This window comes from Cavia porcellus, unplaced genomic scaffold (assembly GCF_034190915.1).
Source record: "Cavia porcellus strain 051 isolate PalLab524CR breed Dunkin Hartley unplaced genomic scaffold, mCavPor4.1 scaffold_6, whole genome shotgun sequence".
NCBI lineage: Eukaryota > Metazoa > Chordata > Mammalia > Rodentia > Caviidae > Cavia > Cavia porcellus.
Genome location: NW_026947489.1, coordinates 74,371,539 through 74,398,207, shown reverse-complemented (window position 1 = coordinate 74,398,207; position 26,669 = coordinate 74,371,539). Strand labels below are relative to the sequence as shown.

General features: G+C 42.4%; 1 protein-coding gene across 1 annotated transcript in view; it reads right to left on the bottom strand.

Moving 5' to 3' along the window:
* Positions 1-26,669, bottom strand: part of Zzef1 (zinc finger ZZ-type and EF-hand domain containing 1) — a 116,015-nt gene that overhangs the window by 48,627 nt on the left and 40,719 nt on the right. The window contains exons 12-30 of the mRNA XM_013152041.3: positions 26,518-26,629; positions 25,119-25,331; positions 23,625-23,725; positions 22,567-22,733; positions 21,843-21,976; positions 20,326-20,396; positions 19,307-19,421; positions 16,762-16,921; positions 15,540-15,661; positions 15,311-15,433; positions 14,331-14,497; positions 14,164-14,245; positions 13,128-13,329; positions 11,779-11,927; positions 9,901-10,141; positions 6,959-7,038; positions 2,544-2,637; positions 1,473-1,935; positions 489-653 (exon numbers count right to left, since the gene is read on the bottom strand). Of these exons, the coding sequence (XP_013007495.2) occupies positions 489-653; positions 1,473-1,935; positions 2,544-2,637; positions 6,959-7,038; positions 9,901-10,141; positions 11,779-11,927; positions 13,128-13,329; positions 14,164-14,245; positions 14,331-14,497; positions 15,311-15,433; positions 15,540-15,661; positions 16,762-16,921; positions 19,307-19,421; positions 20,326-20,396; positions 21,843-21,976; positions 22,567-22,733; positions 23,625-23,725; positions 25,119-25,331; positions 26,518-26,629 (2,961 nt within the window). The remainder of the gene's footprint in view (positions 1-488; positions 654-1,472; positions 1,936-2,543; positions 2,638-6,958; positions 7,039-9,900; positions 10,142-11,778; positions 11,928-13,127; positions 13,330-14,163; positions 14,246-14,330; positions 14,498-15,310; positions 15,434-15,539; positions 15,662-16,761; positions 16,922-19,306; positions 19,422-20,325; positions 20,397-21,842; positions 21,977-22,566; positions 22,734-23,624; positions 23,726-25,118; positions 25,332-26,517; positions 26,630-26,669) is intronic.

Sequence of the window (26,669 nt, the reverse complement as noted above, 5' to 3'; positions counted from 1 at the left end):
TCCCTGGCCACCTAAACTATATCACTCTATTACATTGCCACATATGGATACTGCTGACGTATTTTCCTTTATTTTTAATGCTCTCTCTTGTTCTTCAATAGAAAACCAGCTCCATTCACTTCTGTACAGGTAACACATAGAACAGTTTCTAGCAGAGTAGACACTCAAAAATTTTTTAGTGAGTGAAGGTTAGAATCATTTTGAGAGGTATTCAGGCTAATGTCACTACTGTAAATGAGCATTACATTTAGCTCACAGCTTCCAGAAGCCAAATGACAGTTGATGAAGAATATAATTTATACTACACGGTAAAATATGATGAAGTAATTAAAGAGGAATAAACATGTTCCTGCCACTTCATAAAAAGACATAACCTATTCTTTCTTGGGATGAGAGAATGAATACATGGAGCTCCTAACTGGAGAAGACAATCCAGATTGCTTTAACATGACCTCTACTCAGTCCTTGGAGACTTTCTTTGTACTTACTTGGTGAAGTCCTTCTGGCAGGAGAGGAGTTCCAGTAGGAAAAGTATGTAAGGTGGGTGGAAGCAGTGAGGCTGTCCAAGGGATTCTGTACAATACTGGATGATTCTCAGGACTTCCAGGATGCTCTGGGCTTGGGCTTTCCTCAGGGAAAGAACCTTCACAACACTGGAGACAGAACTCAAGTCAGGACCCTGGGGAACTCCTGAGCTGGGCAGAAGGAAACAGCCCTCCCCTCGAGTTCTGAGACCACATGCATGGGAAGGAAACACTGTGGGGAGTATTAGGAATAGCCCACAGGAAGACTGTCCACAGCTGTTTGCTACTTCCAGCCGACATCTGGCAGCATTACAAATCAGTGCACATCACCTGCACAGAAGTATACTAAACAACTCACTTCAAACCCTAAACAATAAAAAAGAACTCTGATGTCTTTACTTCCCTACAGATATAAAGCTTTCATCTTAGGACAGGAAATTCTTCACTAACTTAAAATACAACATATTCCCAAAGATGTAAGTCCATGAACAAATAATTTTGTCAGAAAACGACAGGCATAAAACAAATTTTTAACTGGGAGCTACCAAAAGAAACACTTATTAAAAAAAAACCCTAACAATATGTTACTAAGATATATTTTACATATAATACAATGCATAAATTTTAAGTGAAAGGTATTTCTTTTTTGTTGTTGTTGTTTCTGTTTTTTGTCTTTTTCGTTTTTATTGGTACCAGGGATTGAACTCATAACTGCCTGCTTGCAAGGCAGGCACTTATGCCGCTGAGCTAAATCCCCAGCCTGAAAGGTATTTCTTTAGAGGAAAAAAATCAAATTTTTATCTTGAATATTTGAAAACAAGTCTTGATGTAGTTTACTTGTAAATATCACTCCATTTTAGACTTGAATTTCAAGCTCTGACTAGATTGGGTATCTATGGTTTGCAGTAAGACCCTGCTGTGATGGGAGTGCTGTAAGGACTGGCTCACCTCTCATGTGAGAGTGACTGGTCTTTAATGAAGTCCATGACATCTTTCAGCACAGGGTACTTCTCTTTTACTGTGGGCACTGGCCTGGCCTCCTCCACGGATCTGAAGGACAGCAGTCGGAGTCGTCCTCGGGTGAAGGGAGGCCGCCGGGTGGGTGTGGACGGTGACGAGGGCTCCTCAGCCGTGAGCCCTTCTGCAGCAGGAGGGCCACTGACAGGCGGCAGCGGAGGGAGCATGTCCAAGCCAGGGCTCTTGTCTCCCGCAGTTGAGGGTGATGCTTCCGTAGGGGACACTGAGGCTTGGAAATGGTCTTCCACCACAGAGCTTGTCCTCTGGCGCCTGTCAAGTGGCTGGAGATGATCATTTTCCTCCGCAGTTACCAACTTGTCACAGGGTTCTTTTGAACTTTTGCCCAAGGGCAAAAATTTTAGTAACAGAAGACTTTTCTGAATACACTCTTTTGCTAAATGCAAAAAACAAGAATGACAATGAATAAAAGTAAAAATTAAATCTGCCATTTATTTTCATCAACAAAATATGCTACCAAAACTTAAAGGCAAGAAACACTTTCTTGTGTTATAATATAGGTGGTATGATCAAAATACATGGTGAATGTTTAAATTTTTAAAAAGTTATCAACTCATAGCCAATCTTGTCCCACCCCTCATCAATTCCCCACTCCCTGGATTATCTCAGGCAGCATACTGATTGATCTCTAAAATCTTCAGTGTATTTTTCTAAAAAGGGTTTTAAAATTAACAAAACCATATCATTTAAAAAATTAATAGTAATCCTTTAATTTCACTGAATGCTAAATGTAAGCACACTTTAAAAACCTAAGATACAACTCTGAAGGCAATGGCCTCTAAGAGAAGACATCAGAAAACTGCTCCCCCTGGAGTGCATCAGTTATTAATTACTTCTTGCTAGCATTTTCCTCTACCTGCAATACATTCTCAGGAATAACATTTGGCACTTTTACCACTTCCCCTCGGCCAACACAGCCACAGCTGGGAAAGCCTCGGAGGCAGGGTGCTGGCTCTCTAGGCGACTGCTGCACTGTTCACTCACCCAGGCTCTCTGGACTGGCCTCAGCAGCTTCCAAACCGTGCTTCTCCTCTGCCTCGCTGCCCAGGTTCATCAGGGACTTCTGCTTCATCTCTAACTGGAGGAGAATTTGAACCAATGACTCAGCTGTCCAGACAGGGCACCATAGGCAAACACAGCAAGCTACTACTCTCAAAAGCACATGGCATTGAAATCAGGGAAGACTCGTACTTATTGTCCGGGTGCTGGGGACACAAGGCTGAACTATTTTTGTTTGTCTTAAAAGCATTCCAGGCTCTTAAGTCATCTAAAGTCATATGCAAAACTATTTTTCAACTATGTAGTATTGGAAAGAGTTGCATAAATTACTTCATTACTTTAAAAAAGTCTAGCTGGACATAATGGTGCAGGCCTATAAAATCCCAGCACTTGGGAGGTTGAAGCAGAAGGATCTTAGTGAGTTTAGGGCCAGCCTGAGGTACACAGTGAGATCAAGGGCAGCCTGAGCTACACAGTTAGACCCGTCTCAAAAAACAAAACAAATAAACAAAAATGTCCACTGGGAGGAAAACCAAGAAGCCAACCTGTACCCTCCTGTGAACCAGCGGCAACCATGTGGGCTGGGAGGAGAACCAAGGAGCCAAGCCACACTCCTCCAGCCAGCACATAAACTGGGAGATAAGAAGACACTACACCCTACCCTGTAAGCAATGGACTAAGCAATGGGCTGATTCAAAGGAACATGGACTGAGATAAGAGCAAGTGAAGTAACAAAACAACTTAATGCTTGAATTGTTTGATTGACTTTGCAGCCTAAAGCCAGTACTATGAGCATCTATTTAGAGGCTAACAATATGCAATACAGCAACTATGGGGGAGGGGGGATTTCCTTCTGTCTTGTCCATTATTGGTTCTCACTGTTTTGTTTTGTTCTGTTATATTTCCTCTAAAATTAAATTTTTTTTTAAAAAATCCAGAACAGTGGTGCTAGAGGGGCCTTTAAATGCCATTATCAGTACAGTCAAAGAAGTTAAGCTCTAGAGAAATAAAGGCTCTTGTGAGGGTCACACATGCAGCTTGCTATAGAGGCTGGACTATAACCTGATCTCTTCTCTACTCTGAATGAGGTGCCACCTCTAAGTGACCATGCAACTTGCAGGAAGAGGATTCACTTAGGAGCAGCCTGAAAATGGTCATAGCATAGGCCAGAAGGCTGACAGCCCAGGCAGAAGATCACATGTGATGAGAATCATGAAGAAGCCTAGTATCCTGTCCAACTGTTGGCAGTCTGTCTAGGCTAAACCACAAGAATAATTCATGAAGTGCCTTACGAATTGCAATTCTTTACCTGAACGTCCTCAGGCAAGCTTCTTCTCTCAGCTTTACTATGGTTTTGGTTTCTGTCAACACACTCTTCTGGTTCTCCTACTATTCTGTTGACAACATCTTTTTTTTTTTGGTATCAGGATCAAACTCATGACCTTATGCTTCAGGCAGGTGCTTATACTGCTGAGCTAAATCCCTGGCTGACAATGTCTTTTAGTTTCTTCTGAGAGAAACAGTTCAGTTTGGCCTTATTTATTCAGTATATACAGGGTACTAACTATGCTCTAGTCACTGTGTAGTCTAAGGCTGTCTGTTCATGAATAAACTCACACTTTCTTTTAAAAGAAGAACTACTGCCAGGTGTGGTAATGCACACCTGTATTCTCAACACCTGGTAAGCTGAGACAGAACTGGTGTGAGCTTAAGGCCAGCCTGAACTACCCAGCAAGATCTGTCGCAAAAACAAAAATCTAAAAAAGAACTATTACACATGAGTTGAAGCTACCCTTATCTCTGCCTTGACATTTCTGTGAAGAGCCATTCAGATTCTAGCTTACAGAATGAGACATCTCACTTACAGAATCTCTAGCTAGATGTCTCAGATAACATGTCCCTAACTACATCACCTCTTAACCCCAAGTCCAAGAGCACTTTCCCACCCTGCTCAGGTCTTCTGCCACTCGTCAAGGTGCCCACCAGGACTAGCCTAAATTCTTCCTTCCTCTTCACTTCTCTTTACCACTCATGAAGTCCTCTGGTTGTTTCACCTCAGCGCAGAAATTCTCCCCATCTAACTATTTCAGTTAGTCTTCTGCTTTCAACTTCATTATCCATTCTCCACCCAATTAAGGATTTCCCCTTAATTTTGTTTTGCTTGTTTGTGCTGAGACAAGGTCCTAATGTGTAGCTCATTAACTCAGCTGGCCTGAGTTTCCTGTGTAGCCTGGCTGGCCTCAAATGCAGCGCTGCTGCCTCAGCCTCAGTGCTCCTTCCCAGCTGGGATTACAGGCTTGCGCCACCGTACCCATCTGATGCTGAGTATTTTTTTGCTGTACTTTTTACCAGGATTTTTGTGTTTCCCAACAAAGTTTAAGACTATACAAAACAAAAGATGGGAACAGGTGTCTAGATAAGAGCAATTTGGGGGTGAGAAATAAGTTATCTAGAATAGCATACATTTATGTTTCAAAGCCTTAAAAACTGAAACAATTCTTAAAATTTCCCTTCTAAAAGCATTAAGATCATAACTTTTTTTCTTCCCTTTTGTGGCACCAGGAATTGAACCTAGGGCCTTATACTAAGCTGAGCTACATCCCCAGCCATATAATTGTTTTCTTCTTTAAACGCAGTGCCAGGATGTTCTGGACCTGGCTGGACTTTAAATACTTGTTTTTGTAGTATTAGTAACTCAACCAAGGGCCTTTGCACTGAGTTACATATCCCCAACCATTTTAAAATTTTGAGACAGGGTCTTATTAAGTGGCTAAGTTGCCCAGGTTGGTCTTGAACTTGTAATCGTCCTGCCTCAGCCTCCCAAAATGCTGGGATTACAGGCATGTACCACCACACTGAACACATTTTAAAAATATAAAGCCAGAGCTGGGAAGAGTGAGTCTCAGTAGAGTGCTGGTTTAGTTTGTGCGAGGTCTTGGGTTCACTCTTCAGCACTTCATTAACGAAAACTCTAAAGCAAGTATTTCTCTTAATTCCCTTCTCCCCACCAGAAATGCCTCCTAGAATGGGTAGTAGGCATGTAGTAGCCCAATTCTTTGTTTTTTTTGGCTGCTGGCTCTACATAATCTGTATCTCTGTAGAGGTTTTATGTGGGCATGTGCCTGTCCCAGAATGTTTCAAAATCTTTCCTGGTTGAGCCAGGTTTGGTGGCTCACACTTGTAATCCCAGCACTTGGGAGGCTGAGGTGGGAGGGTCATTGCAAGTTCAAGACCAGCCTGGGTTACAAAGTGAGCTCAAGGCCAGCGAGACCCCGTCTCAAAAAAAAAAAAAAAAAAACCGAAAAATCTTTCTTGGTCAAAAATAACAAGTCACACTCATTAAAAGACAGTAAGAAATATTGGAGTCTGGCAAACAAAACCACCTGTAATCTTTTTGTACAGACATGCAAACCTACTGGCACTACTCTTGTGTTTATTTCTTGTCATTTATATATATGGTATAAAGATGGCTATCCTGGTCACAGAATTTGAGACAAAGTCTGCAGTATAGGCTGGGCCTGAACTCACTATGTGGCCCAGGCTGCCCTGGAACTCCCAACCCTCCTGCCTCAGCATCTTAAGGGTCACAGCCTCTAGGATTACAGGTATGTACCACCATGCCCACCTGAGGTTTTTTAATTGAATTAAGTAGTGTTCAGTTCTTTTCTTTTCCTTTAAATATTTCATAAATATGTGTATTTCTGAAATGGGATCTCACTGTTGCTCAGGCTGGCTCAGACTCCTGGGCTCACTTAAGATTTTCCCAAATCACTCTCCTAAATAGCTGGGACTATAGGCATGCCTCACCACACTTGCCTTCAGTTTATATATTTTAATTTGCCAAAAACACCTTTATTAATGCTTATAATTTAATGACCTTTAACATTTTCTTTTGTATATTTAGTTATCTTGCACAAAACTTTTAGAATTTTAAATATTATATCCCGTTTTGGGTAACTATGCCTCTCAGCTGATGCCAAGTATTTTTAACACTCACCAAATTATGATTTCAAAAACTCTAAAATTATTTCATTTATTTATTTATTTATTTTTGTCTTTTTTTGAGACGGAGTCTCGATATGCAGTTCAGGCTGGTCTTGAGCTCACTTTGTAGCCCAGGCTGGTCTCAAACTCCCAACGATCCTCCTGCCTCAGCCTCCCGAGAACTGGGATTACAGGCATGAGCCACCACGCCCGGCTTTAAAATTATTTTATAAAGGGCTCTAAATTACTTCATATCTGTTCATGATACTACAGTTTAGTGTTTAAAACATTCTCTGCCTTGACATTTCTGTGATGAGCGTAGGTTATTGAGAAAAGAGCTTCTAAGCTCAGTTCTGTGATAGCATAGCGGGAAAAACCTAAGGTCCATCAAACTCACAGAGGAAGGAAACTCTTACCATCCATATTCGAATCCCATCTGCTAAGGAATACACCTGTGCAAAGTCCTCACTCAGCGGTACCTTACCCCTGCTGTTCACTAGAGAAAAAGGAGAGGAAAATTACATTCACTTAACACAATTCACTGTTGCAGGATTAAGCACAGCGTACTCTCGGAATCTGTTATAACACAAAACAAGACTCCTGACATACTTTGGAGACAGTAAGAGAGGCTTTGGGGGGAAGTTATGAGTTAAGGTACAAATACCTGAGTTTTCTATGTTACTTCAAACTTTGTTCAAACTAATAATTTCTGAAACGAAAACACTGTTAGAAGTGAGTAGGATATGAAAAGTAAAATCTAAAAATACTAGAATTTTAAAATATTGAGTAAAAATGATTTTGACAGTATTACATTAAACAAAAAAGCAGATTACAAAACATTATAAATAAAATTATCTCAGGGGAATAAGGAAGGTAAAAGCAAAGAAGAGAAAGTTGGAAAAAAAAGGGAAAAAGTAATAAAATTACCTCATTTGTAAAAAGTATATTAAAAACATAGCTAATCCACACCTCAATACATATATGAATATAATTACATAATAAGGCCAAGTGTATATACCAAAAATTTAAAATACTGGTGCATTGTCAGCGATGAGATTATAGCTTGTAAGTTTTTAAAGCTTTTCTGTACTTTGTTTTTATGTGAATGAGTACTTTTTTTATAACCTCCAATTTTTTCTTTTTTTAGTCTTTTTTGATTTCACTATATGGTTCAAGCTGGCCTTCAACTCACTTTGTAGCCCAGGCTGGCCTCCAGCTCATGGAAATCCTCTTGCCTCCACCTCTTGAGTTCCCAGGTTTTATTTTTAAAGACCTAGGAGGTTTGCCTGTCTCTGGATCCAAAACGCAAAATACAGCACACCAGAACATGCTGGAGCATCTGTCACATAATATACAATGCAGCAAACACTTTCTGAAACCCCAGAATGAGCCAAACTCTACACCAGGCACTGGGAACACAGTGCTGAGAAGACATGGTCCGTTCCCTCCTGAAGCTTACATTCTAATTGAAAAAAACACCTCCTCTCCTATGTTTCTTTTCTTTTTATTTATTATTATTATTATTATTATTATATTATTTTATTTTTGGTGCTAGGGATTGAAATCACGACCTCACGCTTGCCAGGTAGGTACTTATGCTGTTGAGCTAAATTCCCAGCTTTTTTTCATTTTATGAGACATGGTTTCACTATACAGTTCAAAGTGGCCTTGAACTCACAGCAATCCTTCTACCTGAGCCACCCAAGTGCTGGGATTATAAGCATGCTCTACCATTCCCAGCTTTCTCTTATATTTCTAAACCAAAAGGGTTCCCACCATCATGGAATTAAGGTAACCCAAAAAGTCAGAAATAATACATTTTTAAAGATAACAATGAGGAAAATTAGCTAGATAAAGACCATTTTTAACACACCTAAGAGCTTATGAATAGTCCTTACATATGGTGTCTATATTATAAAGGAACTGACAGAAAAACTGCACCAAAAAATGTGCCCCTTTGAAATAACAAGGGCAAGCATTCAAGGAACAACCTATGTAGTGAGGCACGGTGGTGCATGCCTGGAATCCAAACACTTGCGATCACTGCAAGTTCAAAGGCAGCCTGGGCTACACAGGTCAGCCTGAACTACACAGCAAGTCCCTGTATCAAAAAGAAAAGCATAAGGGGCTGGGGATTTAGCTCAGCGGCATAAGCACCTGGTCGTGAGTTCAATCCCCGGTACAAATAAAAAAAAAGAAAAGCAAAAAATAAAATGTATCAATAAAATTAACCAAGAAAAATATAAAATGGGAATAGGAACAAAAAACAGATGCACTGATTTCCTTTTTCCTTACAAAATCTTATAGATTACTTTCCCTTCCCCATTCCTCAGCAGAGCAGAGATATACTCTTCCATGTGACATCTGTTTCCATAAATCACGTGTCTCAATGTAGTTTATTTCTTTGAGTAGCTTTTGAAAGGTGATAATAAGATCTGCAAAGTGGTTGAGATATTTTTGCACTAGGGAAATAAACTGCACTGTGAGATCTAAAAGACTCAGTAATACAGCTTACAGTGATAACAATATTGATTACAGTACCATAAGTAGCAGCCAATTATTTACTGCAAAGAAGCATCTATTCCCACTTATTGGTATCCTCTCTGGGAAGAACCCAAACCCTGTCAAAATGCTTGGGAAACTTGTATCTTATCTTTAGATAAGATTTGAAAGACATCTCTCCTGGATGAGTGTAAAGAGGGGCTTTCCTCATTGTGGGTCCTTATTAGCTACAGGCCACACCAATATTTGCCACACAGACGTGGTACTCTAGGGAACATGACGAAAAGAAACACAAAGCAGGAGGCCATCCATAAAGGAAGCCTAGTGGGACGATGCTACACAGAAGCTGCGAGTCTAACAACAGAAATCATTACCAACATTCTCCTCCTCCTACATGTGTGTTATTAAAATACTCAATAACAAACATTTGCAGTTTTAACTAAACTTCTTAGACTGTTTGCGCTAATTCGATTCTAAATCAATTTTACAGTTGCAAAACTGAAGTGCAGAAAAGTTGTTTGATTAACTTGACCCTGTACAACATCTGAGTTTCTAAGCCAGGACCATGACCTGTTAAGGTTTCTTTCCATTAAATTTCTTGGCAGTTTCCCATATGAATTTTTGGATAAAGAAAAAGTAACTGCTAATTCAGAAACTCAAGGTTTCTTGCCACACATTACAATCTGTTAATTATAAACTGGCCATGAATCTTTTGATTGGCAAGTCAAAAACAACAAGATGAAGTTTATGCTGGAAAAATCTGTTAACATTTCAAAATATTTTCCCTTAAGACAGGCCTTCTTAAAACTTAGCAATTAGCCTTCAGATCAAACATATTCCCTGTAATATAAGTTACCATATTTTTGCAGCTTCTCATATAAGTCTGGAGTGCGATACACCAGAGCAGCAAAGGTGGCGTTCACAGCTTGATCAATAGTGGAACCAGCAACTATATCTGTCTTTGGGGCCTGTTTTCTACATGCCTGTATGAATCCTTTGAAAAGTTCTGAATATGGCCCACAGAAGTTCTGAGCAGGCTCTGACTGGGCAAAATCAAGTAGAAAATGGCAGCAGGGATCCTCAGGGATGTTCTTAACCTAGGAATAAGAAAAAACTCCATCATGTTTAATATATCCATTCAAAAACAAAATTCATTAAGTGCCCACTAGAAGCAGAAATATAAAACATGGTGCATACTCTTGAGAAGCTTAAATTTATTTTAGGGAAACTGGTTAAAAAAGGTGAACATGAAAAAACATTAAAAGCAGTAAAACTAGCACTACCATAAAGCAAAAGATTATCCAGTGCCAAATGCCTAGGAGACAACCAATGCTGAGAATTCAAAGGAGAAAATTCCGAGCAGGTTAAAGTAACTCAGAAAAGCCTCCTGAGGACATAGGCTCAGGGCTAGACCCTGAGGAACAGGTAGGCTGGGCCCTGAAGGACACACCATTAGCAGAGGTTAAGAGTCAGTGGAGAGACTGACCTGGCCTGAAGTCTCAGCTGGGGAGTGGTGGGAACTAGAATCAGATAGGTAAGGTGAAAGGAGACTGCAGAGAGCCTTGACTGTCACACTGAGGAGTTTAGACTTCACCCTGTGGGCAACAGGGAGCCATTAATGGTGTTTGGCAGTGGAATGACAAGATAATGCAGTGGTTAAAAAAAAAAAAAAACCTCGCTATGTACCAATGTAGTAATGCAGGTACAAGATGGAGGCCTGGACAAGATAGACAGAGGAAAGGACAGAAATGAACATCACAAGGAAGAATCCATAGGGCTTGCAGGTGACCAGACAGGAAGGGCAAGAGCAAGACAGGGAGGAAGGGGACATGAGGGTGAAGTGGCTCCAGGCCTGGACCAATAATAATGACCATAACAGAAGCGAGCAGTCAGCCAGCCAGACAGGCTGCTTTTATAACTACAGTTAATGGGAGTGGGGACTTTGAAATGCATACACCTAACAGGGAGATGGAGAAGAACCAGAGTGGGAACCTGGTATTTAGGGATCATTCTTATAGAAAGGACAACAAAAGGAAGCAGAGAGGATGATGTCTTGGTGGGATGCAGAAAGGGAAGGAAGCCTGGACAAAGTCTACCTTGCAGAGGACAAATTAAGAAAGGCCAACAAGGAGGCAGATGTAAGAGAAGATATCGGACTTTCATGAGATCAAAAGAAGAGAGGGCCTGAAGAAGAGGGAACAGGTAATAGAAACGGAGGAAGAGCCTTGGTATTTGGCAATTAACCATGTAATAATTTGGCAGGAAGTAGAAGGATAAGGGTGGGGAAAAAAAAGAACAGAAATAGAACAGAAAAAGAGAGAAGGAGAGGTAAGAAGTAGAGACAGGGAAAACTTGGTTTTTTGAATATCGCACACCTAAATAAAATGCTACAGTTCTATGGAGAACAAAAAGGTCAGAACAAATCATTGACTCTTAAGAGTGACTCAGTGGACACTAAAAGTAGACTCCACTTATTTCTTAGATAACGTCATCAAGAGAGATCTACGGAGCACCTACTACATTTCAGGAAAGTCATACATCCTGTGCTTTAAATGTCCCTTAAGCACCGGCCCTTGTGGCACACAGTGAGGATAACAAAAACAAGGGACAGTTTCTGCCTCACAAGCTAATAGTCAGACAAGGTGATAAGATACAAACACAAATGTTTACAACTTAGGGTAATTATTAGTAACCAGTTTCTACCCACACAGAAAGATGACAGATGAGCAAATACCTCCTTCCCATCCTGGTGTGGGCGAGTGGGCCAGCTTGCTTCTAATTCCAACCCTGGACAAATCTGATGCCTGAAGACAGGTTTCCACAAGGGGGAGCTCAGAACGGAAGCCATTTTTGCCTGTGGTATTGCCACATTGCTTCCTATCTCTGCAATGAGAAGGTGGTTTATGAGAACTATATTTTTTCCCTCAGTATACTGAATTCTTTGAACTGACAAAGGCTTACAAAAAAGTGAAGAAATGTGCCCACATTTTGCAGAATGGAACTGTGATGCCTCATTATCACAAAGAAATCTAACCCGTAAGTCTGAAATGCTACTGGTCTGGGTGACAACTCCAGTTATAAGGTGGCTTTGAAGTAACCTGTTTAGTAAACTGAAAACAGAGTGTGAACCACCCCTAGGGCAACAAAGCCCACTTAATAATATTAATTATGAGAAAACATGCATAATTTGTAAACTTGATTTGATAAACAATAAACACTCACCCTGGGGTGGGGGTGTGGCTCAGTGGGTACAGCACTTGCTTAAACCCCCACGGAACTGTGGGTTCAGCCCTTGCACTGCCAAAAAATTCAGACTCACAACAAACAAAACCAAAAAGTCACCATAGATAAAAATAGATATAAAGACTACATGCAAAACAAATAAAAATATTAACATAGTTATCTCTGATTGTTTGGATTAAAGATCATTATACTTCGGTTTTTCTCCAAAATATAATTTTTTAATATTTTACTCTTATACTTAGAAAAACTCGAGAAATGATAGAGAAATAAAATGCAGAAAATGGTTTATTTTGTATGTTCCTTGAAGGATTTACCTTTTAGTTTGCTTTGTTTTTTGCAGTGCTGGGGATCAAACCCAGCCAGGCCTTATGTATGCTAGGCAAGCACTCACTGAGCTGCACTCCCAGCCTCCTCAGGAGAATTTAATAACAACCTGACAAAGTATTTTAACACAAAATCTATATTCCTATATCTATATATATTTACATAAATAGTCATTTAAGAGATACATACTGTATTCTACATTTCTGCCTTCTCATTGGGGAACACTTAAATCTACCTATAAAAAAAGGATTATGATACCACTAACACAAAAACAAACAAACCCCACTCCCTCCCTACTTGTCCTGCAGTGAGGGAATCCACAGGAGCACCTGTGAAGAAGTCCAAAGTCTGAGTCAAGAACCCTCAGGACTATAGTGTCCAGGGACACCCTGCTCTGGAGTGAAAGGGAAGAGGGCCGACACTGTGGCACTGCTGTTGCTGGGCAATTTACAAAGAAGGTAACAGTCTGCTCTTCAGCATGAATGGAAGACAGGAAGGGCAGGGCTGTGGACTTACGATGTGCAGACTTCAGTGCCATACACTGGGAGGCAAGGCGCCCCATTAGCCGGGAGACCAGGAGTTGTAAATCCAGCCCCCAAGACACGGCAACGTCAGGGAGCCCGTAGGCAGTGACAGTGAATTTGTAGCCCCATTCATTGTTGCTGCTGTCAGAGTGAAAGAGGAACTGCAGCCGAGGACCCTCCTTAAAAGTCACTTTCTAGAGAAAAACAAGTCATGTGAGCAAACAGATGTCAGGAGGCGGCATTTTAGTAGTAAGAATGCTCTCTGGGATTCAAAACATCTAAATTTTTTTTTTTTTTTTTACTGGTACCACAGGGATCAAACTCTCACGACCATGCGCTTGCAAGGCAGGCGCTTATGCCACTGAGCTAAATCCCCAGCCCCCAAAACATCTAAATTTAACAGTGGTCTTTATTTCCACAAGTCCAAAACTACTACAGGAGAAAGGTACAAAGGTGTGACTGAAACACAAAATTTACAGCTACTCAAGAAGCAGCAGAAACCGCAGAGAACCCCTGCTTGGCTTCCGGGCTACAGCCAGCCACGCAGCCAGCACCCACTCAGCTAGAGACGCTCACCCTGCCTCTGCTCCCAATCAGATCTCCTGACACTAGAGAGGTGGGTTTTTACCTAAGCCCCAAGGCCAGGCCCGCTACTGTGTGCTGTACTCTTGGTTTTTACCACAGGCTGGCCCCTCCTGTGGAACCACTGACCCTTTTTTGCTAAGAGTGACAATGCTGACTGAGGCCAGGGGTTTTGCAGATTCTTCCTATGAAGAACCAGATAGCCAATGTTTTAGATTTTGCAGTCTCCATTCTGCCACTGCAGTGCCAAACAGACCACAAATGTAACACAAAGGCTATGGTTGTGTTCCAAAAACTTTTATTTATAAAACAGTTGGCAGACTGAAATTTACTGAACTCTAATATAACTCTTCTTTTATAGAAGCATAACATAAAGGCCGCCCTTTAAAGACTATACTGAGGGCAGACGAGGGAGAACAGCCACATAAGTAGGTGTTTTCTCTTACCTTGGGCCATTTATAAGTGCCAACTTTGGTATCATAGCGTGTTTTCCCACCTCTAGCATCAGTAAATTCCAGATAATCATACCTACGAAGGAATAACCATTACTACTTTCCTTCTCTCATTTTTGATTCTTTTCTTACTTGGGGGCGAAAGGACACATGAGTCTTACCTCTTTTCAGTTTCACACCTCTCATCAAATTCTACCTCAAAATAGGTTGCCCCTGGGCTAACAAAGACAGACACTTCGTGGCAGTTGTTTTCATAGTTGTGGGCAGATTCCTTGGTCCATGTGTGCAGCACCACGGGCTGTTCCTGCTGCCAGGCCTCCACGTCCAGCTGGGCAAACAGAAGAGCCAAGAGGAAAGTGTTTATCACTCCATGGCCAGACACGTGCACCAGACTGTTTCTCTAGCAGGGCGACTGCCAGGCAGGCCTTACAGCCCTGTATGACCATCACCAAGCTGAAAGACACACCTGACCTTTCTGCGCACAACAACCAACAGACTCCCACATTCAGCACAGCAGACACATATTTCTGCTGTAGTGTAGGAACTCTGACCAGCTCTAATCCTTCAATCTTTCAACCATAACAGAATCTTTCTTTTTTGTGTGTGTGCTAAAAATCAAAACCAGGGCCTTATACACACTGGGCCTGGCTCTACCACTAAGTCAGCACTCCAGATCCAGAACTGTGTCCCACAGATCATTCCTAGTATGGATCTCCAGTGGGAAAACACTGAGTTAGGAATTTAAAGGTCTTTTATCCCTAGCTGGAACTTTGACAAATTCAAGACCACTTTCCCTTCCACTTTTTTTTGAGCCCTTGCTTTTTTTTTACCTGTTAAACGTGTATGCCCTTTCTACTGCCATGGGGTTGTTGTAAAACTCAAACAAGACCATGAGAAAACTTGATATACTATAAAGTTAGGTAAGAGAGACAATTCTTTTAAATATCCAACATAATTTGGCTTCCAACATGCATTTGTTCTTCTCAACTTCAATGTAGCTATTCACTTACATGGACTAGACATGCTGTCCTAGGCATCTTTCTAACACTAACTATGGCAATCAGCTTGATCAGCATTTACTATCCACATGGCAAAACCACCAATCTACATCTCTTTTGGCTCAGGTGCCAGCTTGAGCTACCTTGTTCAGTCCTCCTTCTGGGTCGCTACAGAGCTTCTTCAGCAGCTCTGTCAGGGTACTGAACTCTCGCAAGAGCGTGCAGTGTGGAATGTCTAAAGTGCAAAAGTCCAGCAGGAAAATGACCTAGAGGAAAAAGAATGAGCACCCTGCATCTACCAGACTCTGTCTGGGTTGTATACCGCGCCAAGTCCCACCCCGTTCATACACATAGCTACAAGCTTTTTCTTACCAGCTGGCGCGTCGCCATTGAAAATACCGAATTACACAATTTTTCTACTATGGTCTTTCCACTATACTGTGACAAAAAGGATTCCAAAATCACTCTTGTGCTTGCCAAAAACTGAACCACATCTACCAAAACATAAAGAGAAAAAAGTTACATCTTACAGAAGACATCACATGCTTAGTTGTCACAAGGTAAATAAAGCAAGAGGGGGCCAGAAAATATGGAGGATTCTAGAGTAAAGACCACGAGACCAATGAGCGGCATTCAAATGGTTTCCTTCGGAGGGAAAAACAGTGTAAAATGAGTACAGTTTTTTGTATTTGCCAATTTTACTGAAGTGGAGAGACTCTGTCTACAATGAAGTTACACAGCCGACGGACCCAACCACCAGCCTCCCTTTTCTTTTACTCTACAATTGCTCAAGCATTAGGGGTGCTAACCAGAAAGGCGAACTCTAGGTAGCAGGACCCACCACCAGAGCTGCTGTCACAGTAGCTGAAAGCAAGTCCGACGAACTGAATTTCCCCACATGATTTCTCAGCATCTGTGGATGCCCTATCATTTTCTCTGGATTGATAGCACATCAATCTGAGTATTCTCAGGACTAGGCCAGGGTCACAGCAGTGCTTTTACACTTGCCATTTTATTTCTCAATTTTGTAAGCATAGGAAAATTCATTGGGGAATAAAAATGGGGACTAGGAATAGCACCCAAAAGAAAGAACGGCTCCAAATGGGTTGGCAACATACACCTTGAATTTTACACACAAGTCTTTCTGTGCAGAGACTGACTAAGACAAGATGACAGGCTCTCCCAACAAGAGCTGTCATCTCAAAGTGCTGCATGATTACAGGGCAGTGTCTAGGCTGTGGAATGACCAAATTCTGCAATAAAAATATGCAGGGAGGGGTGAGGATATAGCTCAGGGGCACAAACGCCTGCCTGGCAAGCACAAAGTCATGGGTTCAAACCCCAGTTCAAAATTAATAGATAGACAGATAGATAGATAAATAGCTTGCAGGGATACTACCATGGCCAAACAGGAAACTTGGCAAACATGTATATAAAATTTCTGTTTCTGAAGATAAACATGACCCACAGATCTGAATTGTGGTTTAAAAAAAAAGAAAAGAAACTCTTGATGAGTGAGTCAGTAAAGGGCGTGCATTCACAGAGTACAAACCCAGACCCCAGCCTGCCTGTGGCATCCCGCATTGACACTCACATTTTTCCATGAGGTCCACAGCAAGCTCTTTGGCTGCAGAATCTGAGCTCTTCAGCTGCAGGTAGCACCAGGAGAGCAGGCTGCCTTGGACAGACCAGAACAGGGAGAAGAGCACAGAGCCAGCCTCCCCGCGGGCCCCGCTGAGCATCAGCAGCTCACACTGCAAGGGAGCAAAGAAATACTGTGGCAAACAAACGAACAAACAAACAAACCCTGTGTGAAGGGAAAATCACAGAAGGGCGTTTGGCTCAGCAGAGAACCCAGAAAGACAGAATTATGAGAACTGAACCTCTGGCTAGATGTGGTGGTGCACACCTGTAATCGCAGCACTCAGAAGGCTGAGGCGGAAGAATCTCTGTGAGTTCATGGCCAACCTGAAACCTTGTTCCAAAAAAACCAAAAAATAAAAATAAAAAAACCCACTTCCCTCTCCCCCTGTTGTTTTTCAGAACCTACATGAGGTTTTGCTCCATAGGACACCTCCTTCTGTACCTCAGGAACCCTACCTCTCATCTCTCCTTTCTCTCACCTTGCCTTTTCTCATTGTGGCTCTTTTCCTGAGGATTTGATCAAATCTCTCTCACCTTAGAAATAATTCCCCATCCTTTTGTAGCTCTCTAAGTGGCATCTGTGTCCCTGGGAATTTTTGCTGCTGATGTTTTCAGTGCAAGATGATTCAGTAAACTATGCTAATGGTGACAGTGAATTGTGGCCTCGGAGATTTGATGACACCTATAATCCACTCTGTATCACATGGAAAGAACATGTATTTGATCTCTGTTTGGTAGCAGCTATGGGAAACTTTCTTGAACAAATGCTACCACATGTCCCCACATACATCTCACAGCAAACATGACCAAGTGGAAAGAGAAGACTCTGACTCAGAGCCAAATGCCCCAGGTCTCAGCAGCATCTATGAAAGCCAGTGTTCGTGCCTGCAGTCTCAGCAGCTTGGGAGGATGTGGTGGGAGGGTTTAAAGTGTGAAGCCATCCTGGGCAACACAGTAAGGTCCCGCCTCTGAATGAATGTACGAAGGGTTAGGGCGTAGCTCAGTGAGAGCTCCTAGGTGGTGGGAGGAGGAGCAGAGGTGGTGGAAGTGGTGGTGGATGTGGAGGTGGTGGAAGAGGAAGAAGAAAAGGACAGAAGGAAGGGAGGGAGACTGAGAGGGAGGGGAAAGAAAAAAGATGAGAACGTGAAGCCATGTCTGAAGGCCCAGAGGTAACGGAGAGGAAGGATGGAGAGGGCAAGAGCTCAGACAAGACTTCAGGCATTTGAGAACTCTGGAGAACTTCAATGACCCAGGAGAAAGGAGCAGGGGTAGGAAATGGCAGAAATAGAGATTAGAAGGAGCTGTGGCTAACTGGGACAAACAGCACATATTGGTGAGCAGTAGGTGGAAGGAAATTTAAGAGAATATTAATGTCACAGCTGAAAATAGAACATTGATAAAGTCAGACTTGGTGATGTGTGCCCATAATCCTAGCACTTGGATACTGACAGAAGGAACACTGTGAGTTCAAGGCCAGCCTGGGCTACACAGTGAATTCAAGGTTAGATTGAACTACACAGTAAGATCTTGTCTCAACACCCCCCCGCAAAAAAAAAAAACAGTTAAGAATTTCTTCCCGCATAGAAGCCCAGATTAAACTCAGGCTTAAGCATGATAAGCAAGCACTATACCACTGAACTACATCCCCAGTTCTTTTATTTATTTTGAGACAGTGTCTCACTAAGTTGCTCAAGATGGCCTCTTAAATTCTTTTCCTTTTGTCCTTTGAGGCATTTTGTTTGTATAGCTTTACATCCCTAGAGAAAAAAACCTCAGGAGTTCCCCTTCTATGTGTTTCTCCCTTGTTTCTTAAGGGTCCATGATACCACTGGCCTCTAAATTTCAATCCTTCTCCCTAGCCTCCTGGCTAGTTGGAATTATTGGGGTTTGCTTCCCTGCCAACAAATTGTACATTCTTAAGCCTATCTCTAGAGAGTCTAAGTCATTAGCTTGGGCTAGGACCTGGAAATTCAAACTTCTGTCAGATTTCCCAGGTAAACCTGATCCAGAGGTATGGACTACATTTTGAGAAGCAAATCCTTCATGTAAAAAAAAAAAATACAAACATTAAAAATATCATTAGCATAGGGGAAAAAGGCTACAGTTTCAGATTTATTAGCCTATACATTTTGCTAAGTAATCTTAGTTTTTAAAAAATATCTAAAATAGGTTTTCACAAAATTCATACCACAAATGCACAATTACGTGCTGGCTTCTTGGCCAACACGATTGATGCACTTGGGAGAAATCTATTCTTCTTGGGTACAGGAAGTCCTAACAAGATCTTCTGTGCTCTTGCTCCTTGATGACTATCAAGGGGCAGGTAAGGAAAGGCCCTCACCTGTCTGCAGGGACTGGCTGGGAAGCCTCTGTATTCACATACACAAAGGTCAAGTAACAAAGGATAGTCGCACCATGAATGAAGGCCACGGGGCAGCCCAGTGCCTGCCTTAAAGGCATAAGGCAAAGCAGCCAGGGAGGCAGCAGGGAGGTACCTCTCGTGCAGCCACAGCCAGGAGGGTGTTCATGACAGCCAGGACTTCACTGATGTTCATGCCAGCCAGGTCGCTTCTCTCTGGTAAAAGCAGAAGGCCGCCTGGATCCTTGTCACTGAAAGGGCACAAACTAATCACGACACCTGATAGCAGGAGAGGAATTTCACATTTTCTATCTTAAAAGGGTCCAAAAGCAGAACTCAGGGAGATCTCTTTGCCAGTTGCATGGGATGAGAAGAGTGTGGCTCAGGAAGACAGACTGTGGTCTCTGTTCTCCTCTAATCACAGACTTGTAAATTGTCTAGGTCTCCATCGCTTTACCCACCAACATGAAATACACTTAATCTCATGACTCCTAACTTGACAATTCAGGCCACTAAGTCCCTGTCTTCACAAATGTCCTTCATGTGACATTCCCAGGCTCTAGCATCATCCTGGCTACCTGATTATACAGATGGCTCTGTTAGTCCAGTGTTTGTACCAGGTACAGTCTGTCTTGCAGGCAGTTGTTCGGGCTATTAGCCCCTTCCCTCCTTCAAGAGTCTACATCTGAAGAAATGCAGTCTATGGGCTTGTTAGCTTGGTAGTCAAAGCATGACAGATCTCCACATTCTCGCCCCCCTGGCTGCTTCCACTGTAAACTACCACCCCTGTGCTTGTGTAGTTGGTTTAACCTACTTGGGTGTACATCCCCCCAATCTCCGCTGGTATAAAGCCCAGTCTCCCTTGGTTTTAGTTTTTATCTTTAACACTCACTTAGGAATTGAAGTGCACGAAGAAGTCCTCACTGGGTTGAACTCTGACTTGTTTTATAATAGCAGGGACTTTGATTAACCTCTTAACAAGATTATTACTCAACCACTATTTCAGTCACTCTTGCCTAGCAACAACTCATTCCAGAGCTTTTCTAGTTGGACACAGGAAGTACTAATCCAAAAGACATGAAAACGAGGATCACTCAAGGAAACAACTTGGCAAAGGTTTGAACTATTCTATAATTGAAGAAAATTATAACTTACCTAAAATACGTGCACAGTGAACGGAATGTGAGCTGCAGGGACTGCTTGTGCTCCTGCTCAGAAACATTCTTCTACAAAACCAGAAAGTGTATACTCAGAAACTCTATTCCATGACATTCCACGGATCAAGAGCAGCACGAAATACCACCACCCACTGTTCCTGTGTATGAGGAAGCATGGGTCAGCAGACTCCTCACAGCACCCAATTAAAATCTAGTCCAGTGCTTAGAGAGAGTAGAACCAACCATCTGCAAGAAGATGGCAAGTGACTGTGACCTCACTGTCAGGTAACATCCGAAAGATTTCCTACAGGGAATCGTGAAGGAGATGTCTAGAAAGCAAACCTCTGAAAGAAGAATACTCTTCACTAATGGGCATGCCACGCCAACAGCAAAGGGCAGTGATCGAGCACACTTCTTGTGAACTGTTTTTAAACAGGATCAAAACTTACCTTTTGTCCTATAGGGTTAGAGTCTATGTAACAGACCTACTGATGGGGTCATCAGCTTATTTTGAGGTTATTTCAGTTTCTTTTAAGAAAATATAGCAAACACCTACGGCTATGCAAGGGGTTGAAGGGGATCCCCAGGAACTTACAGTCCAGAGCCTATCTGGCCTAGGACAGTGGGGAAGATAAGATGCGGTCACAATGAACACAGTTCTCTGGGAAGGACTGCTTAGCACCACAACAGTCAGCAGTGCTGTTCACTCCATCAACACGGGGAAGGAAAGAGTCCTTACTATCGCTACCATAAGGGATGGGCAAAGGCAAGAGACAGGGCTCCCTTGCTAGCAGACACCAGCGTCACTCAAGAAATTGTATGCTCTATTTTTCATGTGGAACACATGCTAGCAAAAAAAAAAAAAAATCATTCTCAGTAAAGGCTCCCAGTACAGAAGAGGAACAGATCTCTGTTCAGGATATTCTACTCAGTAATATCATGCTTCTAAACACCATGAGCATTTTTTAGCCCTGGTACTTAGTCTGAGTAACATGGAGAAAGGATTTAGGAGGGTAAGAAAACCCAGATGAGAATTAAACTTTGGCTATATTTACAGAGCTATACTAAAATATTTACAAATAAAATATGTCAAGAATTTACTCCAAATAATGCTAGGTGGTGAGGGGTAGGGGGAAGTACATTACACATAAAACAAGATTAGCCTGGGTTTTTCATTGTCAAAGCCGAGTGATGAGTACATTTGGGGGCTGGAAGGGTTCATTCTACCCTTTAGCCTACTTTTGTTTTTGTTTTAAATTTCCCCATAATTTGGGAAAGCAGAAGAAAATCTGGTGGTTGGCAAGTTGCTCAATGGAGCCTACCAGCTTTGTGAGTTCACGGTTTATGAAAGAGATTAGCAGAGTACCGTGCCATGCCCTTTGATGCCTGTGTCTCATGAAGCTTTGTGCACAGTAGTACTAGTAAACACCTGAAAACTAAACTGACTGTATATTCAGAGAAAGGAGAGACTGACAGATCCCACCCACTCAGGAATGGGGTCCTGAGGATAGTCACCATCATGGTAAAGAGATGATTCCTCCGGGTCTGTCGATCAGGAAAAAAGATTGCAGCTCCATTGAGAAGGGTATTCCTCACTTCTTGTTTTAATATCTCCATGGGCACGAAGTCTCCATCCTGTCTATCTACCACTAAAAAAATGAACAACGGGATCAGCTTTAATATTCCAGCTAGTCTCTTACAGTACAGCCCTGCTCTAACTGGCCTACAAACTCTCTATTTTATTGTTAATACTAGAGCAAAGAAATCCTTGTGCATAGGCAAGGCAGTATAACAAGATTACTTTTGTTTACCTTTAACTAAAACAAAGCCCATGTGACTGAGTATGATTCACTGCTTCACTGTGCTCTTAGGACACAACCTGGCAGAGCATTACGTGTGTCACACGGCTGCACTTGTCTCACCCTTAACTTATTACTACCATCTCTCCCTTCGATCTCCTGGCCTCTTCCCAGGGTCCTGACTGAAGTTAGTCCTGAGCAGTGAGACAGTAATTCCCTTCAACATAGGCAGCTGTCATCCGAAACAAGGGGGAGCCAAGTCAGTTAGAGAGGAAAATCATGAAGGTTCAACAGCAACGCGCAGCCGCGCCAAAGGCAGCGCTCATCTCCCGCAGCAGCAGGCTCTTTCTGGTGCACGTGGCACAGGACCTGCTCCCCTCCACAGTAAGGGGCCTGGGCCACAGCACAGGCCTGCGCTCAAGGACACACTCAGCCCCTACCATCACATAAGTGTGTGTAGAGCGCCTTGGCAGCCTCCACTTCCTCTGGGCACCGGGCTGGGGGTTTCTCCTCAGGGGCAGAAAGTGCGTCTCCTTGCAGCACTGAGAAGCAGCTCTGGAGCAGCTGCAGCAGCAGGGTCTGGGCACAGATGCATTCTTTCCTCGGACTGCAGAAAGACAAAGAGCATCAGTGAGCAAAGAGCAAGTTGATTCCATCCTCTAAAGCAGTGACAGTCAACCTTTCAGAGCTTTCAACGATACGAAGAGCCCACAGTGGCACATGTGCTATGGGTTTGCCACCACTGCTCTAAACTCATTAGCTGCCAGCTGAGCACAGTGGCACACTCTCGTGATCTTAGCACTTGGGAGACTGAGGCAGGAGGATCACTGTGAGTTCGAGGCTAGCCTGCGCTACATAGTAAGTTTAGACCTAAGAGACTGAGCTACGCAGCAAGACCATCTGAAAAAACAAACCAAAAAAAGAAAAAAGAAGGAAGACTAGAGAGAGAGACATATAGCCACCTACAAATGACCCTCCTTCAGGCATGAGGCTTGGTAGAATTTGGAGAATACTATCTTAAGAGTTTACAAACAAACTCCACCTGACCACCCTCTGAGGAAGGAAATGCATGTCTTGATTTTTTTTTTTTTTTTTTTGGAGACAGGGTCTTGTCATGTAGTTCAGGCAGGTCTGGAACTCACTACGTAGCCCAGGCTGGCCTCAAACTTGAAGCAATCCTCCTGCCTCATCCTCCCAAGTGCTGGGATTACAAGTGTGTGCCACCATGCCCAGCAAGTTTCAGATTTTGGATTAGGGGTGGTCAACATGTACTCCCAAAAGCTGTGAGGATAATTAAATGAGAAAATGTTTGTGAAACACTTTCTAAATATTTTATAGAGGTGCTATTTTTGATAATAACCAAATCTTTTCAATCAAAACAGTATGCACTAGTAGAAAGTAAAAAAATTCAGAAAACAAAACTGTACATTCAGAAGAGTGAAACTAATCATCTTCAGTTTTGTTCATGATTATCACCTTATAATAAATTCTGACCTACTTTTGCTTTAATTTACTGTAAAAATTCCAGAAGATCTGTAAATCAAGACCCGCGAAGTCCAGGAAAGATTTATATTTTAAGCCACTTTCTTTCTGCTGCACCTAAAAAATTATAAAGATCAGAAAAAGTAAAATTGAAAAAAATGCATTTAGAGAAATACTGTAATGATTCATTTATTTCTCACTGTTAAGGGGGAAGTGGCTGTACCTGGGCAAAATTCCCATACAGCTGACTCTTAGCTACTCAAAAATATGGCAACTGCTTTTGGTGTGACACTTCCTATAACATATGTGCATGTGTATATAAACGTGTATCTACCTAAAACACTCATGCACACACCACAAGGGGTCCCTGACTTCATAATGCACCACCTGGAACACAAGTCAAACTTTACTTGATGAGGATCACCCTCCAAACCTTACTACAGCAGGTAGGACCCTTCTCTGCATGCGGCCTACACTACTGCAAGCTCACCTACTACTCCTAAGTCCCTCTCTCTTATTTAGTTTTTAGTTTTTGTTTTTTTTTTTATAACAGAAACTCTTAGATACCAGAGACCCCAAAAGTCACCAGACTGCAGTGGAATGGCACTGCTATCCATATATGAGCAGGTTCCTTATGATTCTTGGGGCAAGGCACAAATTCCACGCCAATGGGCTAAAAGACTCTTTCTTTGAATAAGCCATTACTATGTTTTATTATTGACTATAAAAATTAATACCAAAACCACAAGTGAATCTGAGCAAAGTGGTGCACACCTATAATCTCAGCTGCTCGGAAGGCTGAAGCTGGAGGACCACAGGTTCAGGAAAACTAATGAGACCCTGTCTCAAAACAAATAAAAGGAAGTGGGCATAGTGGCTCATGCCTATAATCCCAGCATTATAGGGATTGGGGCAGAAGGACTGCCACACATTTGAGGCCACCCTGGACTCCATAGTGAGTTCAAGGCTGGCTTGAACTATATACCAAGTCCTTGTCTCCAAAAAACAAAAAAACAAAAAAACCAACCAACCAACAAAAAATAAAGCAAAAGCTCTGAGAATGTACAGCTAAATGACAGAGTGCTTGCCTAGCATGCATAGGCTCCAAGGTTCAATTCGTATTACTTATAACAAAATAGAAATTAAAATGTGTATATGATCTCGAATCCTAACTTTGTAGCCATTTCAATAAATAATACAGTTCTCCTGAGTTCAGTAGTTATTGTGCTATGACTTAAAGAAGACATCCTATGAAACTGCTTGGTCTTCTAGGGCAACCATGGGCACGTCTGCTCAGGACACCTCCCAACAGTGGCCACAGCCACTAAGGCCTCCCTAACGGGCACCACGCAGACCCTCTTCCTCGCCCGCCTTCCAGTGTTATCACACAATCTGTTGCCAGCCATACTGCCACAGGCAGGGACAGGCTTCACAGTTTGGCATTCACTTCCTTCACACTGATAATCATTTTTCCTAGAGGACTGCGGTCTAACAACTAAGGAAACCGTACCAGGTCATGGGCGAGCTGCTGGATGAACTGCAGGGTCCTGAGGAGCAGTGTGGCCCCACAAACACTCTCTGCTTCCTTTCTGCATTGGGTACAGAGAAAGTTCTTCTCTGCTTCTGTTCTTGTGGGCCTGAGGTACCCACTGATGCTCACGCCTTGCACTCCTAAGCGCTCTGCTGACTCCTGCCGGGTGCAGAGGAACTTCACCATCAAATACTAGAAAGGAGGAGAGAAATTTCAGAAGAGATTCGAACCCCTGACTATGATGAAAGGGGTTAAAAGGCCTTTTTTGAGAAGGTCCCACTATGATTTTAATAAATTACTAGGTACCACTGTGCCCAGTACTGGGGTATACAAAATGTAAATCCAGTATCTAAAACAATCAGAAAACAAACACTTAAATGCTGAATGAAATCAGGTTTTGGTAAAGATAATAGGAAGAGAAACCACCTTCTTCAAGGCAGAAACAAGTAAGAATAAGAGTACTACTTTTGCTCTTTGACACAGACATTTTGAAACAAAAATTTAAAGAAGCGTCAGTCCCTGAAGGTATGCCTCACAGTCCCCAAATGATACGCTTGACCTGTGGACCAGGTGCACAGGAAACAGTCTTGTCTGCTCCAAGCTAATGCCATTTTCAAAGCCCAACTTTCATGCAGTGTTTGCTTCTTACAGTGAAAGTGCCTTTGTTAATAGCTTTTCCAAATCAGCTACTCAACTAGGTGTTTTCACTATGCACAAGACATAAAGATAGTTCTGAATTATCTTATTTAGTCTAAAAGTAGTATTTGAAGCTAAAAAATTTTAAGTAAGCTGGGCATGGTGGTATATACCTAGATCCCAGCACTCTGGGAGGCTGAGTCAGAAAGATCACAAATTCAAGCCCAGCCCTGGCAACTCAGTAAGTCAGTGAGACCTTGTCTCAGAATTAAAATGGCTAAGGGTTTAGGTCAGTACACAGGTCCTGAGTTCAATCCACAGTTCTGCAAACAGTAAAGTTCCAGAGCATCCCTACTTCTCTCCTACCCAGTAAAAGTATCTCTCTTGCACCGATGCCTAGATACCCACTGTTCTCTCAGCCTGATGCCCTTCTCCACAGGTCTTAGCCAGGCTAAAGATGATGGCTTAATTAATCTCCAATGCCACCTTCCCCGAGAAGCCTTTTCTTTGAACTCCAGGCAGGTTTAATTCTTCCAGTGAGTTCCAACATCCCACTAAGCCTCCCTCCATCAACAGCATGTGGTGTCTAACACATCTCTCTCCAACTAGACTGGGAACTCAAAGGCCAATCCACCTCAAGGTTCTAACACTGGCCCAGGGCTGGCACACAATTAGAACAAGGCTTACAGAATGAACGGAGGAGAGAGGCAGACCTGCGAAGGCCACACTCACTAATGCTTACTTGGGCAACTCTGCACTGCTGCAACTTGACATCTGCTTCATCCCACTCGTCTTCCAGTTCAAACCAGCCAACGGGATCATCCTCTCCAAGGTCGTCAGCGGAACAACCAATCCTGGGAACAAAAGGGCAACCACAAAACATTTTCCTATTCT